Source organism: Haliotis rubra, unplaced genomic scaffold, assembly GCF_003918875.1.
Source record: "Haliotis rubra isolate DU_JTF1 unplaced genomic scaffold, ASM391887v1 Scf170, whole genome shotgun sequence".
Lineage (NCBI taxonomy): Eukaryota > Metazoa > Mollusca > Gastropoda > Lepetellida > Haliotidae > Haliotis > Haliotis rubra.
Genome location: NW_025765670.1, coordinates 1,594,451 through 1,615,802, shown reverse-complemented (window position 1 = coordinate 1,615,802; position 21,352 = coordinate 1,594,451). Strand labels below are relative to the sequence as shown.

General features: G+C 41.8%; 1 protein-coding gene across 1 annotated transcript in view; it reads right to left on the bottom strand.

Moving 5' to 3' along the window:
* Nucleotides 1-2,826: 2,826 nt before the first annotated feature.
* LOC124272539 overlaps nt 2,827-21,352 on the bottom strand; it is a 36,834-nt gene continuing 18,308 nt past the window's right edge. The window contains exons 4-9 of the mRNA XM_046707749.1: nt 18,996-19,169; nt 15,780-15,962; nt 14,039-14,259; nt 11,852-12,003; nt 10,063-10,229; nt 2,827-3,654 (exon numbers count right to left, since the gene is read on the bottom strand). Coding sequence (XP_046563705.1) covers nt 3,602-3,654; nt 10,063-10,229; nt 11,852-12,003; nt 14,039-14,259; nt 15,780-15,962; nt 18,996-19,169 — 950 coding nt within the window. The 3' untranslated portion in view covers nt 2,827-3,601. The remainder of the gene's footprint in view (nt 3,655-10,062; nt 10,230-11,851; nt 12,004-14,038; nt 14,260-15,779; nt 15,963-18,995; nt 19,170-21,352) is intronic.

Here is a 21,352-nt window from a genome sequence, read left to right as displayed (position 1 = left end):
ACAACTTATATTATCGATCTAGAGAACACGACCCTCGTGGGGAACTGTGTCTGTACTAAGGACAGGTATTGAGCATAAACGAAATCGTCTTATCACCAAAACCTCGAAGGGCAATATGTCGATTCTGATGACAAGGATTGGGTGCTTGGAACCAGGAACTACGTTTGCTTCCTTCCCCAACCCCTCACACACACAATTTCAAACCACAGTACATCTTAAACCAGGAACTCGTGAATGTCCGGGTTAGAATATTGATCTTCCGTAAGCCATGCTTGTCGTCATAGGTGACTAATGGGATCGGGTGGTCAGGCTCGCTGACTTGGTTGACACATGTGTTACGAGAGTGTGTTTTTTGTAATTTGTATTATCATTGATTAAGTGGTAGTCATTATGGGTCACAATGTGTAAAGTTTTGAGTGTGGGTTGCGTCTCACATCTTGCATCATGTATGTTCAATGACAATTGTATTTTTAGCGGTACGCCTTTTTGATAGCGCTCCAGAGTTGCCTCCTTTTTCTTTTTCTTTTTTGACTCCCGTATGTTCGAGAAAATGTGAGTGGATAGCGATGCTGCCCACCTTTACTAGAATGCTCGAGAACTGTGTAAGAGCTATAGAAAGGCTGGTTGTTGCGTTGTGCGGCGGGACTTACACACGAACTTATCAGATCACTGGAGTTATACACATCTGTCTGCCATCGTCATCGTCTGACCTACATTTCAAGACTGACTGTGCTCGTCTATATTCAACATATGTCATTGTAAGCAACCTTCATTTAGTATATCTGCTCTCACTGTAAATCTCAAGATTCGCGTGAGTTAATATCTTATACTTTAGATTTGTCACTCAATTGCATTGTACTAGATATCTCTATTGTTATTCATTGTAGCTTGCTCATTGTTTGCTCACTATATTATTGAATATTTCAGACTTGTCTGTGTTCTGTTTTGCTGGTTCAAAGGGGAGTCTTAAACTTTGCGTCACGGCAATTATTAACCGTAACACCGTATGTTCCAGAAGTCTAGAATGTCCTTGTTTAGTCCAAGCGACATTTGTCTGTAAGAGTAGCGTTTTATTTAGGTGTGTTTGCCTAATCGTAATTGGGTAAAACCCTGGTCATGAGTGCTCATTTTCCCCCAACTAACCAAGACGATGATGATGATTTGCAGGCGCGTAGCAAACCTTTATTTCGTGTTAGTCCGATACATTGCAAAGCTTTATATTTATATAGTATTGAGAGCTTGCCCAGCTTTCATATACGAACCATCAAAAGTTTAGACTCACTAGTGTAAATGTAGTCGCTTACTTCAGTCAACTGTTCTAAACTAGATTTTGCAAAATATTCCATGCTGTTTAAAGGTACTGGTTACACATGAACTGATGTATTGTAAAACAAATTCGTAACGTTGAAATGTTTATGGTCATTAGTTCAATAAATGATGAAAAATTGTCGAATTCTTAACAAAACTTTACACCAAAATGCAGCTGTTTACATGCACGATATATGCACATGCTTTTCATCAATTTGATGCATGATCCTCGTGCAATTCATCTGCATAAGGTTTGCAGTTGGTTCCCCAAAGTTAGTGGAGAAATCAGTCTTCGATGTAACCACATATATACACTCACTCAGTAACCTCGGCTTGCCCCGTGTGCAAAATACGCATCATGACGGAAAGCACACGTAAAATCTCCAAATCAAGGGCGTAGGTACCATTTTAGCTTACACATGATTCTTTATTACTACCCATCAAAAGTTTAGACTCACTTAAAGCACTCACTATATGTTATGTGATCCAGTGATCAACATCATGAGCATCGATCTACGCAATAGGGATACAGTGACTAGTGTCAACCAAGTCAGCGAGCCTGATCACCCGATCTTGTTAGTCGCCTTTTACAAGCATGGGTTACTGAAGATCAATATTCTAACCCGGATCTTCACGGGTGCCGAGGTTATAGGCATTATATACTCCCAGGTGAAAATTACCTGTTCATGCATGTTATCAATTTTCTTATCAGTGGGTGGTTTCAGCTCTGTGTGGTAACAGAGGTTATACCATCGCTTAGATTGTAAAGCTGCCCCTTGTTTGTTAATCAGAGATTCGTGTTAATCCGTGTTAAAGTGTTATCTTTTATCATGATCCCATATATCGCATGCCTTTAGTTACATACAGCTGCTAATAATACCACTGGGGACTGTGTTCGTATTTATACGACATCCTTATCTCAGGTGCACAGCTCTGTGACAGTACTAGGTACCTGTGTCACAGGTTCGAATCCTGCTTCTAGATTTGTCAGCAACATGCTTCATCTAATGGGTTTTATCAAATCGGTCCACGTCTATGACTTGTCCCACTGTCTTATAAATGAGACTATTTGAAGGAAATTATTTTCAACTGTTAATCCCATTCTGTAGGAAATGGTTCAGATGGTGGAGGATTACCACTGTGAGGGAGGTGGGGTAGCCTCTTGGTTAACGCGTTCGCTCGTCACCCCGAATATCCGGGTTCGATTCCCCACATGAGTACAATGTTCAAAACTCATTTCTAGTGTCCCCGCAGTGGTATTACGTAACACACACTCACTCACTTTTATGAAACGCACGGTAAGAGATACGATGTTGACAAAACTAGAAACACAATAAAGATGTGAAATTCAAACTCACGATCACAGGATCCTGGAGCGCCCATGGGAAGCAACTTCGCTAAGTAAATTGCGACTACTTGTGTCCGTCTTGCTGCGTAGTGGCACGTTAATTAATGAAAGGTGATAAGCGAGAAAGTCGAAAAGAAATGGGCTAAAAAGCAATTTTTATTAAAGCTACCTGATCATATGATCATATTTGCATGCATACTGTTTAGATGCTCGATCAAAACGCAATATACAAGGAAGAACTAAAAATTACAGATTCAAAACCGAATCAATACATAATGTTAAAGACAAAAAACACATACGAGGCTTTCCGACTTTTTCCGAATGTGGTACAGTAAAAGAATTAAACGAATGACTGTCCCCTCACAATTATATCACGTTCGAGAATATTTTTCGAAAAGATGAAATATTTACAAAAACAATATGTCGTAATATTATCTAACATGGATCCTCGGGAGAGGATCAGTCTGAAAGGGTATCTTCCCATTATGACTACTCCCATGTTGCCTACTCATCAACATAAACATGTAATGGAGCACCCCTACACTTAATAATGGACTGTACCTGTATAGTTGATTACTCCCAGTTTGTCTACTCTTTGCAATAAACCTATTAGGGAGACTCCCAGGGCCTACCCGTATCTGAATCATTAGAAGTGAATCAGGGATCTTGTGATCATCGTAGTCATTGTTTGTTTTGATATTTGGACTCTGATTAAAACTTTGTATAGTACAGGTTGTTTGTTTTGGACATAATCTCTCCACTTTAGAACCCAAGATAAGAGAATCCCGCAACTCTGATTAAAGGTACAGATAAGCATCATACTTTGATTTCTCCCCTCAGCTTTTCAGTTAAAGGGCTGTGAAGGTTTTACTGTTCAGTAAGTAGCTGTCCTTCTGGCGTCATCGGCACCGCTCTCAGTCCTCCAATGAAATTACCACTCTCCAACTAGAGAGAATCCAGCTTCACTAGGATGGCCATAGCATCCGCCTTCTTATATTCTGAAATGTCAAAAACCTAAACGTCATTTCCTCAATAAGAAGTATTCTTGTCCATTAAGTAACATTAAACTTATTTCTTCTGATTTTCGGTCGGTGGGGTAGCCTGATGGTTAAAGCGTCCACTCGCCACGCTGAAGGCCGGGTTCGATTCCCCACATGGGTACAATGTGTGATGCCCATTTCCACTGTTCCTCTCCGTGACGCGGACGCTTTAAACCATTAGGCTACCCAACCACCCCTTACAGAGAAAGAAATCATAGCACTGATATAAGGAGGTTAAAAGTAGTTCCTGCCCAGCTTATTAGACTGGATTATCGCATCTGTAACACAAGCGTTATTTCAGAATGATAAATAGCTTTACGTGATAGAGTGAAGGCGTAGCTAACATATGACAGCATTTATTATTTTCATGAGGGATTGTTGTCACATAACTCAGCTGCAAAGATTTTGGACACGGAAAGTTTTTTCATAGGACATGAAAAGTTACATGCTTGCCCCCACTGCAAGTAGATGACTCAAGTGCGAAACTCAAGAGTGAGTTACAGGTTGAAACCCATGGAGCAGATGTGTGGTTCGAATCCACTGTTCTTACCGTGAAGGACAAACCATTCGGTTTGTGGGCGGGTCTTGGTGGCGAATTTTGTATGGACAATATATTTTCTGTTTATGGAGGACATTGTCCTTTTATCAACAGTCTGAGCAGAAATTATGTTATTGATTTCATACAAACCCCACCCCAGAACTCTACACCACTACCACCCCCAAGGCCTACCTACTGGCAAACAAGGATAAGTTGAGCAGTGACCTGACAATGACCCATATTAGCATGTATGAGTGCCGCCCACTGGCGCTTGGCCCAAGGTTGTCCGCGATCAAGTGTAGTGCGACGTGCTACACCGACGTGAGAGTCTTAAGCCACCCTGACACCTGCACGAATTTTGTCCCCGCACTGCCGCGCAATTCGTCGTGGCATTGCGTATAACTTAAATGGTACGCATGAAAGCGCGAAGCCTTATTTGCGCACTGTTCGCGTCCTGTTTACGCATAAGTTGGGCACTTGGCACGCAATGCGGGAGAGAAAATGGTGCGCATTGGCACGCATTGGCACGCTATCGCACGACTTATTTACGACTAGGTCAAGTATAGTTGACGCATTGTTTACGTCTAGTGTACGGCATGGTACGCACGACGCGCATAGTTCCAGCATGGGCATGTATTGTCACAACCACTTCGCGCATGCGTGAAGCTGTCGTGGTATCATTTGGTCCCGCTTTTCCCCGCTTGACGCCACATTATATAAATAGCAGGCACGATACCCAGCTTCATGCATTTCTGTGGACCTACAATATGTTGAAAACCAGAGTACAAGCTCTTATTGCAGAAAAGAAAAGGCGTCTATATCTCGCAGGTGCAGCAATAGTACTTCTTGTAGACCAGCGGGGAAAAATAAAAAATAAAAAATTAAAACAGGCCAAAAAAGAAGGAAGCAAGGACAGTGTGGGTGAGGGAATGGTTGACTAGAATACATCACTTCGGGCACGATGATCAGTTATTGACGGAACTCCACACGGAAGATCAGACAGACAGACAGTCAGATTTATTACAGTATAAGGCCTCGGGCCCAAAATACAGTGTTGCAATCGATTGATAATGTACATTGCATGCATAGATTTTGTTTTAAACTTCATGTCGTGCGTTGAACACTTTGTACAGGAACATAGCTGTAGCTTGGATTGTTTTGTTTTTTATATCAGTGGATTGCATGAGCTGAGCGAATTTATGCAAAGTTGGATTTTCAAAGAAATATTGGTTGATATATGTTTTCCGTAGATGGTGATACTTGGAACAACACAGAAGAACATGGTATTGATCTTCGATGAACTTTTCATTATTAGTTGTGCACATTTCACATAATCTTTGACTGAGACGTATATTTTTATGACGAACAGATTCTATTAATAAGTTGAAGTTGTTGCAACGGAATTTAGCTACAAGTATATACTTGATAAGCTAAGGTTGGATGTCACATTTAAGGTACTTTTCAACATCAAGGAGAGATTTATACAGCTTGTAGTTGCAACATTTAGAGTTGCCATGTAGGGATGAATGCCAGTCCTGGATTAGATTATCTTTCAGTCGTTGCTTCAATTCCAATAAGAACAGATCAATGTTTCCCATGTCTTGTTGTAGCCATACTTGTACAAATCCCAGTTTAAAGAGTATATTTCTAATCTCAGAAGCCCAAGTAAAACGACTTGTATCAGAGATGGATTTAATCATGTAGTAGGCTTGGTAGGGGAGTCTTGAAGGTTTCAGATGGATAAGTCAGCACCAGAATTTAATAGCTTTTGTCATATATGTTAGCTGTAAGTAGGTTTTGCCACATTCTCCAAGAGCCGTATTGTTCGGTGTAGCTTTGCTCAGTCCAAGAAATCTTTTGCAGAATTGAATGTGAACAGTCTCCATGGGCGGATCCAGGAATTTTGAAAGGAGGGGCCTAACGCAAAAAAAATCTTCAATGTGATATTAAGTCATTTTCAAAAGGGGGGGAGGGGGGTCGAACCCCCTGAACCACCCCCAGCCCCCTCTGGATCCGCCACTGGTGTCGATGATTTTCCGATGTGATATCCCCCATATTTCAGCTCCATAGCTTAGTATAGGAACTACCATGCTTTCATACAAATTAAAAAGGTCATTCCAGTTTTATCACAAAATTCTTCAAGAACATTGATTTCTTATGTGGTTGCAGAGTAGTATCTGCTATCATTGATACGTCGTCGGCGAATAGTAGTGCATATAGGAATTTCAGTTAATATAAAAGTACCATCACCACAATGTTCTTCCAGCATGGTGACTAGGTGATTGATAAACATAGTAAATCATTTTAAACTTAATATACATCCTTGACGAGTTCCCATGTTACATGTGAAATATTCTGAGAAACCTGTTCCAGTTTTCACACAAGCTGATAATTTACCATACATGTCACAAATTATCTTGAGGATTTTACCATCTATACCCATAGATTTCAGTTGATTTAGTAAGACATCGTGATGAACGCAATCAAAGGCCTTCGAAAAATCGATGAATAAACAGTGAAACCTTCCATTGCTTTTTTATATATACTTTTGAGTGATTGACTGTAAAACAAACATCTGGTCCACCGTGGAATATCCTGGTCGAAAACCGGCTCGAGTTTCGTGGATCGCTTTATTGTCGTCACACCAGATCTGGAGTCGTGAGTTCAGTATGGAGGTGAACACCTTACACACGGAGTTGATGAGTCAGATGCCTCGGTAATTTCAAGGGTTGTGTCTATCACCTGCTTTATGAAGCGTACATATAATGCTTTTCCCCACTGAGAATGGAATATTCCTGTATCAAAGAGTTTATTAAACAATATTGTTAATAGGGGGTTACATAATGTTTAGTTGATTGTAGAAATTCACCGACTATCCCATCTTCGCCAGGAGATTTGACAGACTTGTTGACAGTAGCGATAGATATATTTTCATAATCTGGCGAGTAGTCAAAGTTTAAAAGAGCACTGAAATGAACGATCCATTGGTTTGCTGAAATATGGTTACTGTTAGAAGATGTTTTCCCTCGATCCTTTTATAGTTTTCCAGAAGAGTTTCGGACTGTTTCTACTTTCTATGAGTTGACGTTGTTTATATTTGAAATAGTGATGCTTCTTTTCATTAAATGCCTTTTTAAAGAGAGAGCGTAAAGTTCTGAATCCAGAAATATCTTTTCCAAAATCCCTATGTTGTCTAAGAGCTCTGTGTTTGTCTTTCTTAATCTTCTCGAGATCCGAGTCCCACCATGGTGGCTGAGTCGGTATACCAATGCTTCCACTTTTCCTCGTAACACACACTTTGTGACAATCCACAGCTGAATGGTATAGATTCATAATAGTTCAAAGGAATATTGTATATCATTTGAAGATGCTTTGAAAGATCCAAGAGGCTACAGATTTTACCTTGAGAATTTCCCCCGACTTGTTCCAAGACATGCATATGGAGAAGTTAACCCCTCATCTTGAGAAAAGACCACATTCATGAGAGAACCGGCGAGACTCAAGCTGGCAACCACTCTTTGCTTACTAGCCACTGGTAATTCCTATGCAAGTCTACATTACAGCTTCAGAGTTGAAGCTACTACAATCGGCAAAGTTCTTACCAGAGGTTTGCAAATCCATCACTGAGGTTTACAAGGACGAAGTATTCAGATGTCCCAAAACTGAAGAGGAGTGGAAAGAGGTTGCTGAAGGTTTTAGTTCCAGATGGAACAACCACAACTGTCTGGAGGCTGTGGACGGCAAGCACGTTGCTATGAAGAAGCCACCCAAAGCTGGATCATTCTACTACAATTATAAGGGCTTCCACAGCATTGTGCTCATGGCCCATGTAAATGCTGGATGCAAGTTATATGTTGATCTTTGGGCAGAGGGTGGTGCTTCAGATGGAGGGACATGGAAGAACTGTAATTTGCTCAAAACTGTCGAGGACAACCGAGCCCGACTGCCTGGACCAGACCCACTCCCTAACGATGACAAGCCTGTGCCATATCATTTCGATGTCCATATTGGGTCTTTGCAGTGACATTCAGCCAATGCTTCTGTTTCTTGTCGAACAGCTGGGGGTGCTGCTTAACAAATTCGGCCAGCTTCATAGTTTCCTCATCCGTCCATTTGTAGTCCGGTATTTTCTTTCTTGCTAACTCTGATCCCTGTTTCTGGTGTGTTTGGGACTTCTTGGGGCTCTACTTGGTGCAGAAACATCAGCAGTCGAGTGGGAGGGGGGAGAAATATCCCTCTCACTCTCTGCAACCTCTGTCTCTCTATCTATCTCTCTGTCTCTGTTTCTTGTCTGGTCTTTTCTTCCAGTATTCTATCCACTGGTCCTCCCCTTCCTCTGGTTGTCTTCTTCTTGGCAGGCATCTTGTTGACTGGTCGCTGTCGTGTTGAGGAATGTGGGGACTGGCGATGGGCACACTTTTAAGTACGCACTGCCGAGTGCGCGGTCGTCGCTGATTAGTGCGCCAACGATGCGTAAAGCAGGCGTGCCCAATGCGTATCAGTTACGTGACATGCGCAAACTATTCGTGCCGTGTGCAAACTATGCGGGAACTCGTCGTGCCATGACCACGTGAACAAGTCGGGACAATACAGAAGTCTCGCCCGCCCACTTCACGACAAGGTAGAAGGCATGAACTTTGCACAATCTGTCGCGACCATGTCGCACACAATTCGTGATCAAAGCGGGCCAATGCGTGACACTGCGTGTCAATGCGCGCAGGGCCGGAGATTGAAACGTGTTTGATACGCACCATCCGCAGTGTTTGAGAGTAGGTTGCGCAATGTTCACGACTAGTTAACAAAGATTATGCGTACCAGAATTTTTTAACATTTCAAAATTTTCTTTGCGCACTGGTACGCAACCCCATACAGTTTATGCACACTTCTGATTACGCCGAATTTACTCACTGGCTCGCAAAATTGCGTACCAGTGCGGGGACAAAATTCGTGTAAGTGTCAAGGTGACCTTATGAGCAAGGCGTGTGCAGCTACGCGCGGAATCATCGTCATGCAATACACGTGCACTATCCTACATCTGCTCTACCTTTCACAAACCAAATGGGTTTGCTCACTGCCGTGCATCGCCTACTTCTCGTAAACGCGTTCTCTGCGCCAGTCCAACTTATCCTTGTTGGCCAGAACGCTGATCGCTCTCCCATTGTATCAGTGTTAAGTTGCATACAAACAGATTACCAGACAACAAATCCATGCCAACCGGCCCGAGCTGCTTATATTATTACACATCTTACCATGTTTCGTGAAAAAATAGGCGTGGATGTTACTCGCAATTTCTGTGAATTATGTTTGTTTAACTCCGCACTCAGCAATATTCCAGCTTCGCTTCAAAGTTTTCCGCTAGTGACTCCTACGCTCTTTTATTAAATAACCTGCCACCTTAAAGGCCGAATGATGCGTACGTTGCAAACATTGGTCATATGAAACTCGGACCTTTCGTCAATTTCCTAGCATGCATAAAGTTTTATTTTGTTTGTTGTTTAACGCCACATTCAGCAATATCCCAGCTATATGGCGACGGTCTGTAAATAATCTGGACCAGACAATCCAGTGATCAACACAATGAGCATCGATCTACGCAGTTGGGACATGATGACATGTGTCAACCAGGTCAGCTATCCTGACCACCTGATCCTGTCAGTTGCCTCTTAGGCATGGGTTGCTGAAGAACAATGTTGAAATACGTGCAGTAATGTAATATACGAAACATGTTGGATGGTGCGTGCGTGCGTGCGCGTGCGTGTGTGCGTGCGTGCGTGCGTGTTTGTGTGTTTTGAGGAGGGTCGGGTTGATGCTTCGTTCGAACACATTACCTGTGGAAATCAAACTTTTCTCAGCAAGTGGTGAATACATGATCGTTGGTCCATTTGGAAACGTGTACTCGGAACACACTGGCTCGCTGTCCAAGACCACTAACCATCCGCTGTCTTGTGTACACTTTCCCAGAAAGTAGTTGATGTAGAAGCGACGGGTCCTCCAGCTTCAATGTTGAATTAAAATTGTATTATTCAATGTGTGAAAATGGTGTGATTTATTGATTGATTGGTTGGCTGGTTAGTTGGTTGGTTGGTTGATTGATTGACGCCTCACTCAGCAATATTCCAGCTAGATGGCGGCGGTCTGTAAATAATCGAATCTTGACCAAACAATCCAGTGGTCAACAGCATGAGCATCGATCTACGCATTTGGCATACGATGACATGTGTCAGCCAAGTCAGCGAGTCTGACCACCCGATCCCGTTAGTCGCCTCTTACGACAAGCATGGGTTGCTGAAGACCAATTATAACCCCTTCAAGGGTCGAATTGACAGTTAATACACTGGGTCAGTAAGTCTTCGCGGTTATAGTGCCTGGGGAACATTTGTTAGGATTGAGATGACATTTTATTTGTAAACATTCTACTACTTTCGTGGGTTTGAGTTCGGGGTTCGAACCAACGCTCTCAGAATGAGGCACCAAATCGCCAGCACATCATGAGGTGAGGTGAGGTGAAATTGGGTTTAACGTCGTACTTGAGAATATTTCGCTCATATGACAACGTGCATGCGTGTGTATGTGTATGTGCGGCTCCTTGTACTAGCCCAGATTGAAGCTGGTTTCATAGTGCTAGCCCACTGAGATACCATGCCGCAGTGAAGCATGAATACCCCACTCAGACACATTATACTGAACCCGAGCCGACCAGTCCTCGTTGTACCCACCAATGCCGAGCGCCAGGCAGGTACCAACAAGTACCATATTTTAACGTCTTATGGTATGACGCGGTCGGGGATCGAACCCGCGACCTTCGCCAGCACACCATGAGAGATCTAACCCACTCAGCCACGGATGGATGTCCGACGACCAAGAGCCTACATCAGGTACTTTGTGTGTGGTGTTTTATGCCGAGGTCAGCAATACCCAAGTTGTGGACGATACAGATTCGAATCTTATCGACCAGTGGTTGATAGCACAAACACGATCAGTGTTTGATGACACATTACCCGAACTTAATATATCCGTACATTTGGTTCCGTTGACTTATTCATACTCAGCAGTGGGTCGCTCTGGGCCCAGTTTCACAAAGCTCTTGTAAGCCTAAGATCTCGTAACTTTTCTCTTAGCATTCGTACCTCCATTACTGTAACATAGGAGGTACGAATGCTACGAGAAAAGTAACGAGATCTTAGATTTACGAGAGCTTTGTGGAACGGGGCCCTGGATTGTCCAGAAGAGGAATGACCATGTTTTCGGGTTCTAATGTCAACCAGTGAGTGAGTGAGTATGCTTTTAGCAATATTCCAGCAATATCACGACGGGGGATACCAGTAATGGGCTCCCCATATTGTACCCGTGTAGGTGTCAACAAGTGAAACTACATTACCTAAGGGAGCGGTGGGGTACCCGAGTGGTTAAAGCGAACACCCGGGTTCGATTCCCCACATGGGTGCAATGTGTGAAGCAAGACAAGACAAAAGAATTGCTGCAGTGATCCGTGGCTCATAGATTCGTTTCTAAGGCACTGATTTTGCGAAACTGGCTACATGTACTGTAAAACCGATCTCACAGAAACATTGAGACTAATTTCACACTAACATAATCTTTATAGCATTTGGTACCTACCCATTGATCCGGAAGATTCTTGAGGAACCAAGACCGGTCCAGGTAGATGATGATACCCTGCTTGAGGTAAACCAGTTCTCCTTGTCCGAATCTTTTCCATTAAATACAATCGTTGCCTTCTCTTTGCTGCCCGCTATCAGAAGGACTTTCACCTGGATGCCATAGGACCAAAATAGTAAACTCTCTAGAGATTTCAATAATTAACCAAATGTATCCATTGTATTCAAAGATGTCGCTGTTGGAGTCAGTCGTAACAACGTTTTTCCCCTCAGAATGAGCTGACCAATGGAACCGAAACCTTGTTGTGATTAGTTGTATATGTCCCGAACTGATATTCAATATGGCCGCCACGAGAGCCATACTGAAAATAAACCTTTATGGTAAATCAAACTAAGTATGCACTTCTGGGAATTTGACAAAAATACATAAGTCGCATGGTTCTGATCAGTTGTGTTATTCTTCAATCATCCAAGTATCAAAGTATTTTATATATCATCTAATACCTTGATACATGTAGAATGCCAGTACAAAAGAACTCCCTGTCTTGACAATCCCCAGAAAACATTCTGTTTGGTGTAAAGGGTAAAATAGTTCTATGAAGGGATCACTGAAAATCAGTGATGACACCAGGTGTTCGCCACCTCACTTGTCATACAGTTTAGGAAAGCATCAAAATATAATTTCATTTGGACGATGAAGTCCACTCAGATATGAGATGATGTGAGATGGGGTTAACATCTCCGTTCAGTATTAGTCCACTTGTAAAGAGATCGTACATGCGCCTGTGCGGGGGTCTGCTAGATAGGACGAACGCTCCTTTAAAAGTGCTAGCTTACTGTGATACCATGTTGTAATTTAAGACGGATACCCCTCTTATACAGATATGATACTGACCATCGAAGTCCATACAATTTGGTTTATACAGCTTGACTCCTGAGTGTCTAGAACTTCAGTCCTGCCCCACAACGACGCACATGTGATTCATATGGTCTGCGCTATGGGCATGCAGTCGGTATGGACTTAGAACAATATAAATGGACTAATTACATTACATACCCATGAAAGACAACTTGATAATTACAATAGTTGTAATTGTAACATTACATATCTCATCACACAAAACCAAATTGTGCAAATTGCCTCCTCTGTTTATGTCACAGGTGGAAAAACCTCAAGAGACTATTCAACAATATTTTCCCCGATAATGATTTTTGAAGGGTGGATATTCCTGGGCACGTAAGCAGTGTTTTATGCCCCACACTCTCATTCGACCATCTGTAACGTGGAGGAGGAACCTGCTCTCATCTGACCAGTGGACCCTCCTCCATGTCCTCAGGTTCCACTGCCGACTGGCCATACACCACTCAGACGTCGTCTCTAAAGAGATCAGACAGAGCAGGACGTTTGATGACTCTTTCTGAACCTCATACCAAGTGCCCTAAGGCGATTTCTGACGGTTCTGGTGGATAATTGTCTGTAGGGTAACCACAGGCGCTTCAAAACCGAGCTTGTGGCAAAGGGTTCTCGCCTTACCAGACGTGCCAGGCTGCGATCATCACGGGCCGTTGTCTTCCTGGGTTGACCAGGCCTTGGACGATCTCTCACATCTCCTGTCATCTGATGTTTCGGACAAGTCGGCTGATGACCGAGTGACTGTAGCCCAGTTGTCGTCCAATAGCTGTGAAGGACATGCCTGTTGCATGTATGCCTACAATTTGTCATATATATCAGGGGTGCTTTTGTGAGTGGTTCTTCAGAAGTTCGGAAGTACAATATTGACAAAATTGATAGATAACAGCCTCTTGTATTTCGTCAGTGCGACGTTTTAGTACAGATGCACCATAGCCAACTGTTTCCAATCTTAACACCGAGGATGTAATTAATAGTGAGTGAGTGAGTTTAGTTTTACGCGGCTTTTAGCAATATTCCAGCAATATCACGGCGGGGGACACCAGAAATGGGCTTCACACATCTGAGGAATCGAACCCGCATCTTCAGCGAGACGAGTGAACGTTTTAACCACTAGGCTACCCCACCGCCCCTCATAATTAATGATAAAAATAATTATAAATGTTGCAAGCTTGACAACGGTACAGGAATTGGATATAAACGTCGCACTCACTAAAAAGAAGTTCTTATCCATAGAGTTTGTCCATATTATATACTTTTGAATGTTAGTTTGATTACCTGACTGATATTTAGAGAGCTCCATTCGTTAAGAATCTTGCTGCGGAAGTGAAGGTCACAGGGGAGAGAACTGTTGATCGATCGACATCCGGGCATGACATCGTCTCTGTCCGCGGGGTAATCGTGGTAGATGGAACTGTTCATCCATACATCGTAGCTGAAGACATTGATGCCAGCCGATATCCGGAATACAAGTACCCATCCATCGATCAGGACTACGTCTTAAAAACAATGATTCAATATAACTGGTAGAGGCATTGCTAGGCAAAAACACTTAAGAGTGATCTCCCTTTGATAAGTGTCACTTTCATGGTAAAAAATACGAGTGAGTTTGTGAGAGTGATTTTTTACACCGCTTATGGTATGCCACGGCCAGAGACACGCGTCACATATTGTACCCATGTGGAGAATCAAACCCGGGTCTTCGGTCTGATGAGCAAACGCTTGAACCACTAAGCTACCCCACGAACTAAATACAAACGAATGGGTGGGTATAATGAGTGGTAACACTTCATTGGACATAATGTAAAAAGGGCTGTGGGGTAGCCTAGTGGTTAAAGAGTTCGCTCGTCACGCCAAATTTCCGGGTTCGATTCCCCACATGGGTACAATTTGTGAAGCCCATTTTCTGGTGTCCCCCGCCGTGATATTGCTGCGATAGTGCTAAAACTAAACTCACTCACTCATGATGTAAAAAAGCCAATGTGGACGTGGAAGCTTTTGAATGATGCGCTAGAGCTTGGCCATACTTAAGCGAAACTGAGGCTAGAACCCGAGACCACTACAACTTTCACAGTGAAATATATAGTCCCAGACCACCGGGCAGCACATCACACAACAAACGCAGCTTAAATAAGCCTTTGCTTAAAAATACCTCAACATTACGTTTTGGAGTTAAATCCGATCGGGCGGTGAGTAGGCTAGTGATTAAAGCGTTGGCTCGTCACCCCGAAGACCTGGGTTCGATTCCCGACATGGGGCACAATGTGTGAAGCCCATTTCTGTTGTCCCCCGCAATGATATTGCTGCTAAAACGTACTCACTCACTCACTAAATTCCGATCAGCAACATTTCAGCTTCAACAAATACTTGAAATATAAGCAGAATTCCAAATAGGAATACAATACGTATGAACCTGGATTTCGCAACCATACACAAGTTCCTTGTTGTCATAGATACATGGTTAATTTGTGTTATAAAATTAATATATTTTCCTGATCGCCTTTTGGGGGAATCTTCATCTTCAAAGAAAATATATTCCATAGAAGATACTAAGGTATATGACAGAAAAACATTGATTTGTAGGGGTGAAACGGTACGCTCTTACCATGGTACGGTGCGCATTGCGGTACAAGGGCTTCGGTTCGGTATATGAGATATGATCATAATACAGAAAATTTACATGAGCCGTCTAGCAAAGATTTTGACTAAATGATTCTATTTCTAGACATTTTAGAAAAGGTTTAAAAAGTTCAATAACATGACGGTACAAAAACCGAAAATACCGAATTTTTGGATCATTGCATTACGGTATACCGAACCGAAAGCAAAATACCGTGGTATACCGTTTCACCCCTATTGTTTTGCTGGCCTTTAGACATACAGCATACTGTTCTTTCTTAACACCGAGTGTGTAACAATAACTCTATTCCTCATAATAAAAATAATCATTAATGTTGCCTATTTATTAATTTTCAATTGTTATTTACTCTAAACGAAATAATACATTGGTTGTATTTACCACTTTCACATTGGTTCTCGATTCTGGTCCAACTACCGGTTAAGGAGCAGGATGCTGTTTTCGCCTTGGTCCCTCCAGGGAACGACATCCAGGCATTACACGTGTACGTTGTCGTGCTGCCGTAAACTGTTGCAGTGTAGTCGACTGACGCACCTGTCACTGCTGGGGGAATTCCACAGTCAACTGAAGGAAGTATTTGTTAGTTAATAAAATGAATGGATATGTATATATTGTTTTTAAATTTAATAATGTTCATTGTGTTGATTTTAACTTCCGCATTCTTATTGGCTGAATTGGTCAAGTATTATTGCATTCATTTCCAAATTAATGTAAAAAATTACGCCACGCCCACCGAGAAGGACCACTTGCACCACTAAGTACGGAATGTCGGGGAATTCCCAGTTATGTGGAGGGAATTCCCTTCCAATCGCATGTTTTTGACAGTGTCACCCCATTCACAGGCGGCCTGTGTTCGAATCTAGCGGTTACTGACCAAGCCGTTTGAAAAAGCCGCCTTTTCTCTGACATATTTGTATCATGTTTGTTGCAGTCTGACTGACACGTTCTCGGAACTTACAACTTTGTTTCCTCTCCACTGATTGGCTACTGACTTGGCAGGCGCATCAAGGTTTGTGCAAATATTATAGTCAATTGTGTTACGTCACGCCACGGTATGGATGGTTCATGAATTTCGTCATTTTGTTATTTTTGTCTTCATTGTTTTATTTGTTTTTCAAATTAAATTTTGTGGAAAACACATTCTTTATATGATATAACATATACTGGACACAAATAGTTAGGGATATATGTAAAATTTATAATTATGAATAATGATCTATTTATTCATTGATACACTGATAAAATATCAATCATAAAAATACCAATATTCCTAACTTATATTGTCCAGTATATATAATATATTTTATAACACGGATTCCTACAATTTGCTCATCGCTCTTTTCATACCTCAATGAACCGAAGCAAAATACACAGTCAGTCCTTAAATGAATGTAATTACCAACTGGATAAAATCGGTGTCGGCCCGAGAAAGCGAAATTTCAATATTCCCTATTCCCTGTAAAGCGAAAACCAAAGTTGTGCTAGAAGTGCCGCGAAAGCGAATTGCTATGAAAACATCGGATTACCGTACTTCAGATTAGCGCGCGACCCCAATACTCGATCTGTTAGCCTCTTAACTGAGATGAAGTTTCAGTTGTTTCAAGTTTCAGCACTTGATCTATGACAAGTTTAAGCATCGGTGTAGGAAAACCCTCCGAGAAATAAAGTATTGGAGCTGTGTAGTTAAATTCGTTTGTTGTTTGACTTATTTGACTATTTTATTTAATCCACCGTGCAAAGACGGTCATTCGAGCAGATCTCACTAATTCTCAGTTAACTGGGACAATTTCTGTCGCCGACATTTTGGCTGTCGGTGCTTTCAAATTTGATATGAAAACTAGGTGTATCTGTGCAGGTATTCTAAATAACACTAAATCTACAACAAGTATTAACCTTCATTAAGACTGCAGTAAGTTATATTGCAGCGTCAGAAGCAAACATGTGGTTCTTTGGCGGCATTTTTGCTATGTCGGTAGTGCGTATTCTTTGCATTGAAGCTTGCTGCAAAATTGTATCCCACAGAAGTTTTGTTATATTTAGTGTCATGAAAGAACCAACATACATATGGGTTAATTCGCCCATGGTAGCATGTCGGTGGTTCACCAACCAAACCCCAAACCCACGTTTAGATTATGTCGGTAGAGTCAGAGTAATTTACGTTACGATGTGTATGTTTACAGCTTTTCTTGTGGTAAATCATCGCACAGACCCACAAGATAATTTTTCTTGATTGGCCTGTTCATCTATTCTCGATATCTAAAAACATATAGTTTCGTTAACATTGAAGTTTCTTACATTATGGAAAATTATGCTCGACATCAGTAGAGATTTTTTAAGCAAGTAATCAAACTTTGACAAGTGAAAGTAGTTTTAGGTTGTTATCGCCCTATATATATAAGTAACGTAAATTACACTGCGGTAACGTAAATAACGCTCAAACATTTATTGTTATTTATATATAAATTTCTACCATGACTACGGTATCAGACGACGACTCACACTTCTTTGTTTTTCTTGTGTATTGAGAGTTCCGGGAATGCGAAATTCAGTGTTAACTGTAGCTTGACCGTTCCCGCGAAAGCGAAACCTAAATTGAGGTTGAGTCCAGATTTCGCTTTCCCGGGCCATAACCATAAAATCGCCCAAAGAAATCCACAATCACAGAAAATCACTAAAAGCCGAATCTGCTGTACGATTCCAGCTACACAAAGTTCGTATCCGTCGTAGCACACGCAAAGGCAAGGCATGTATTTACCTGAACAAACACGGGGACATGTGGTCCAAACATAAGTTTCATCAGTCATCATCTTGGACACCAATACGTCAAGTATCGTGGGTATAGCTGCTATGTTTGTCAGTCTAAGTAAACTTAGGCTCAGTATTATTCGTTACACTGCTATATACTGAGTCTAACAAAACCTCGCGTTAGGTAACCTTTTCAATTGACCAATCAGAACACAGCTTACCAAATCGCGAAAGTTGACATTTGCACATACCTTTTGAACTTTTACCTCGAACAAGTTTTGTACCCGAACGATTCCGAAGGCTATTTTCCGTACGATCGATTCCGAGTGATGCACATCACCTAAATAGTAGCCGTTGTCTGATTGGTTAAATCCGTTCGGCCGTGTCGTGTTTGATTGGGCGGTCATAGGTCGCTCAAAGGTTACCTGACGCGACCTTCCACAAGGTTTTGTTAGACTCAGTATAGCAGTGTAACGAATAATACTGAGCCTAAGTTTACTTAGACTGCTATGTTTGTGTTCTTGACACTGAATATTTCAGACTTCTTGGATTTTTAATTAATTAACTATAACCGACTGACAAACTTTGCCAGTTATGGATAGGAGCGACAAAAATACCCTCAGCAACAAAGGCATCGGTTCAATTATTTTCCTGTTAATATACGTTTTTAATATTTAATGATTAATTCAACGAAATTATATATTTTATATATTTTAGCAAATACTTTATTTCATTTGTTTTACATCACATTCAATCGTATGGCAAATAAAATGCGACCAATAATCAGTAATAGTGGATCGACAAGAGAAATTTGCCGAGTATATCTGTAAATGTTACAAGTTTGCTACTCACTCTCTTTACACGTCACCCCTGCATTGTCCCAAGTGCCATCCGTTGTGCAGGTTCCGTCTGTTGCTCCAGTCGGCTCGTAGCCTTCATCACACACCAGCTGGCGGCGTGATAGAGCAGTGTGGCCATGGTAGGTCATGTTGCCATTCTCTGGCGAGGCAGTCACCAGACATTGGACTTGGAACGATAATAGAAATGATGATGAGAAGAAGAAGAAGGCATATATGTGACACCTCTCCTGCTGTTCATCAGCACATAATTGGAAACCAGAACATGTTTGCTTTTTGAAACGGAGAAAACAGTGGCATATGTGTATGCTGTTTAACGCCACACTCAGCAATATTATAGTTATAGGGCCCGTAAGTAGGTCACGACACTTTGTGAGACTTTAGTGCTTCCGGTGACAAACAACGATTTACGCAGCCTGGTCCCCTGAGTCTGTTGCGCCTGCGCTTACGCTCCGACACTGACAGAGGCAACCACTGCCGAATGGCGGCCTTCACTGAGGGAGACGCGCCATACATTCACTATAGGGAAAATCGGAGAACGGGTGGTTATAATTTTTTCATAGCATTTTCATCGATACTATGGCAAAGTATACGTCACCAGAACAACACCCATCGTTACTTTCAGTGTACGAACACGTTATTTAAGCAGTTTCGAGACACGAAAATCGTCGTTACATGGGCGATATATAAACAATGACACACACCCTATTTTCATCACGGACATGTGCTTTGATATTTCGTGTCAGCTCGCTATTGCCACGAAATCGTACACATAAAACATGGATCTGAACGACCACATTGATCGAATATAGTTAGCATCTTTATTTTAGCTAATATGATGACGTGTAATTCGATGATTTGGCCCCCATTTCTCCTGTTTTGTGTGTTGGAAATAAACTGAACGCCCAGTAATAGTAACTAGAAAATGGTTGTTACCACATTATATAATTAATAATAATTATTTCTAATACATTTGAAACACATAAATGATTCATTCAACAATGTTTTTTGAACAATCTATGTGCTTTCAAAAATTGAATAATATTAGAAGAATATGGCCTATTTATTATTTGTATTCATTTGGCATATATCATTTCAATATAACATCCATATCTCTTCTTCTATTTTGCATTGGGCTGATCACGGTGATGCAATAGGCATTGATCTTAAAAGGTTTAACAATAGTCATAGTATGGCAACATCTGCGTGATTCTACTGGGAAGTTGATTACACATCGGACCTTTATATATAACATTGCCTTGGTCAGTGTCGGAGCGTAAGCGCAGGCGCAACATACCCAGGAACCAGGCTGCGATTTACAGCAATGGCGATAGCACTGTTACAAGTCCTGGCTAATCATACTCGACACACGCTGTCCGACTCAGAAAACTACAGTCTAAGTAAACTTCGTCTCAGTATTATTCGTTACACTGCTATACTGAGTCTAACAAAACCTTGTGGAAGGTCGCGTCAGGTAACCTTTGAGCGACCTGTGACCGCCCAATCAAACGCGAGTCGGCCCAACGGATTTAACCAATCAGACAACGGCTACTATTAGGCGATGTGCATCACTCGAAAGGGATCGTACGGAAAATAGCCTTCGGAATCGTTCGGGTACAAAACTTGTTCGAGGTAAAAGTTCAAAAGGTATGTGCAAATGTTAACTTTCGGTATTTGGTAAGCTGTGTTCTGATTGGTCAATTGAAAAGGTTACCTGACGCGACCTTCCACAAGGTTTTGTTAGACTCAGTATATAGCAGTGTAACGAATAATACTGAGCCTAACTATACTTAGACTGAGTTTATGACATGCAACGGGCTACAAAAACACTTGTTGCATGAGTAGCACGTGTATAGTCACTGTATACCTGTTAACAGTTGTGCAGCCAAGCGTGGTAGTACCCTTGGTCTAGTCTAGTGATGTCATATTTTGTGGTCGCGCAATTTGGAACCAGAACTGTTTTTGAATGCATGCATGTCACCAGAAATCTATTACCGGAAGCAGAACCTCGCGGTCTGTAAATAAACGAGTTTGGACTAGATAATACAGTGATCAACAATCATGGACATGTGTCTATGCAACTGGGATACGATGACATGTGTCAAGTCAGCGAGCCTGACCACCCGATCTCGTTAGTCGCCTCTTACGACAAGCACGGGTTGCTGAAGACCAAGTGTTATTTTGTGTTCTATGGTAGTTTTAAAACATATTGTTAAACATACTAGTACTCTTAATGTAATGATAGTCCTCGGAATACGTTGCTTGTCATCGAGGTTTACGATACTGGGGGTCACGGGGACATTTGGATATTATTAGGGCCATTTCATCAGTTCATCTTTATTAGTGAGTGAG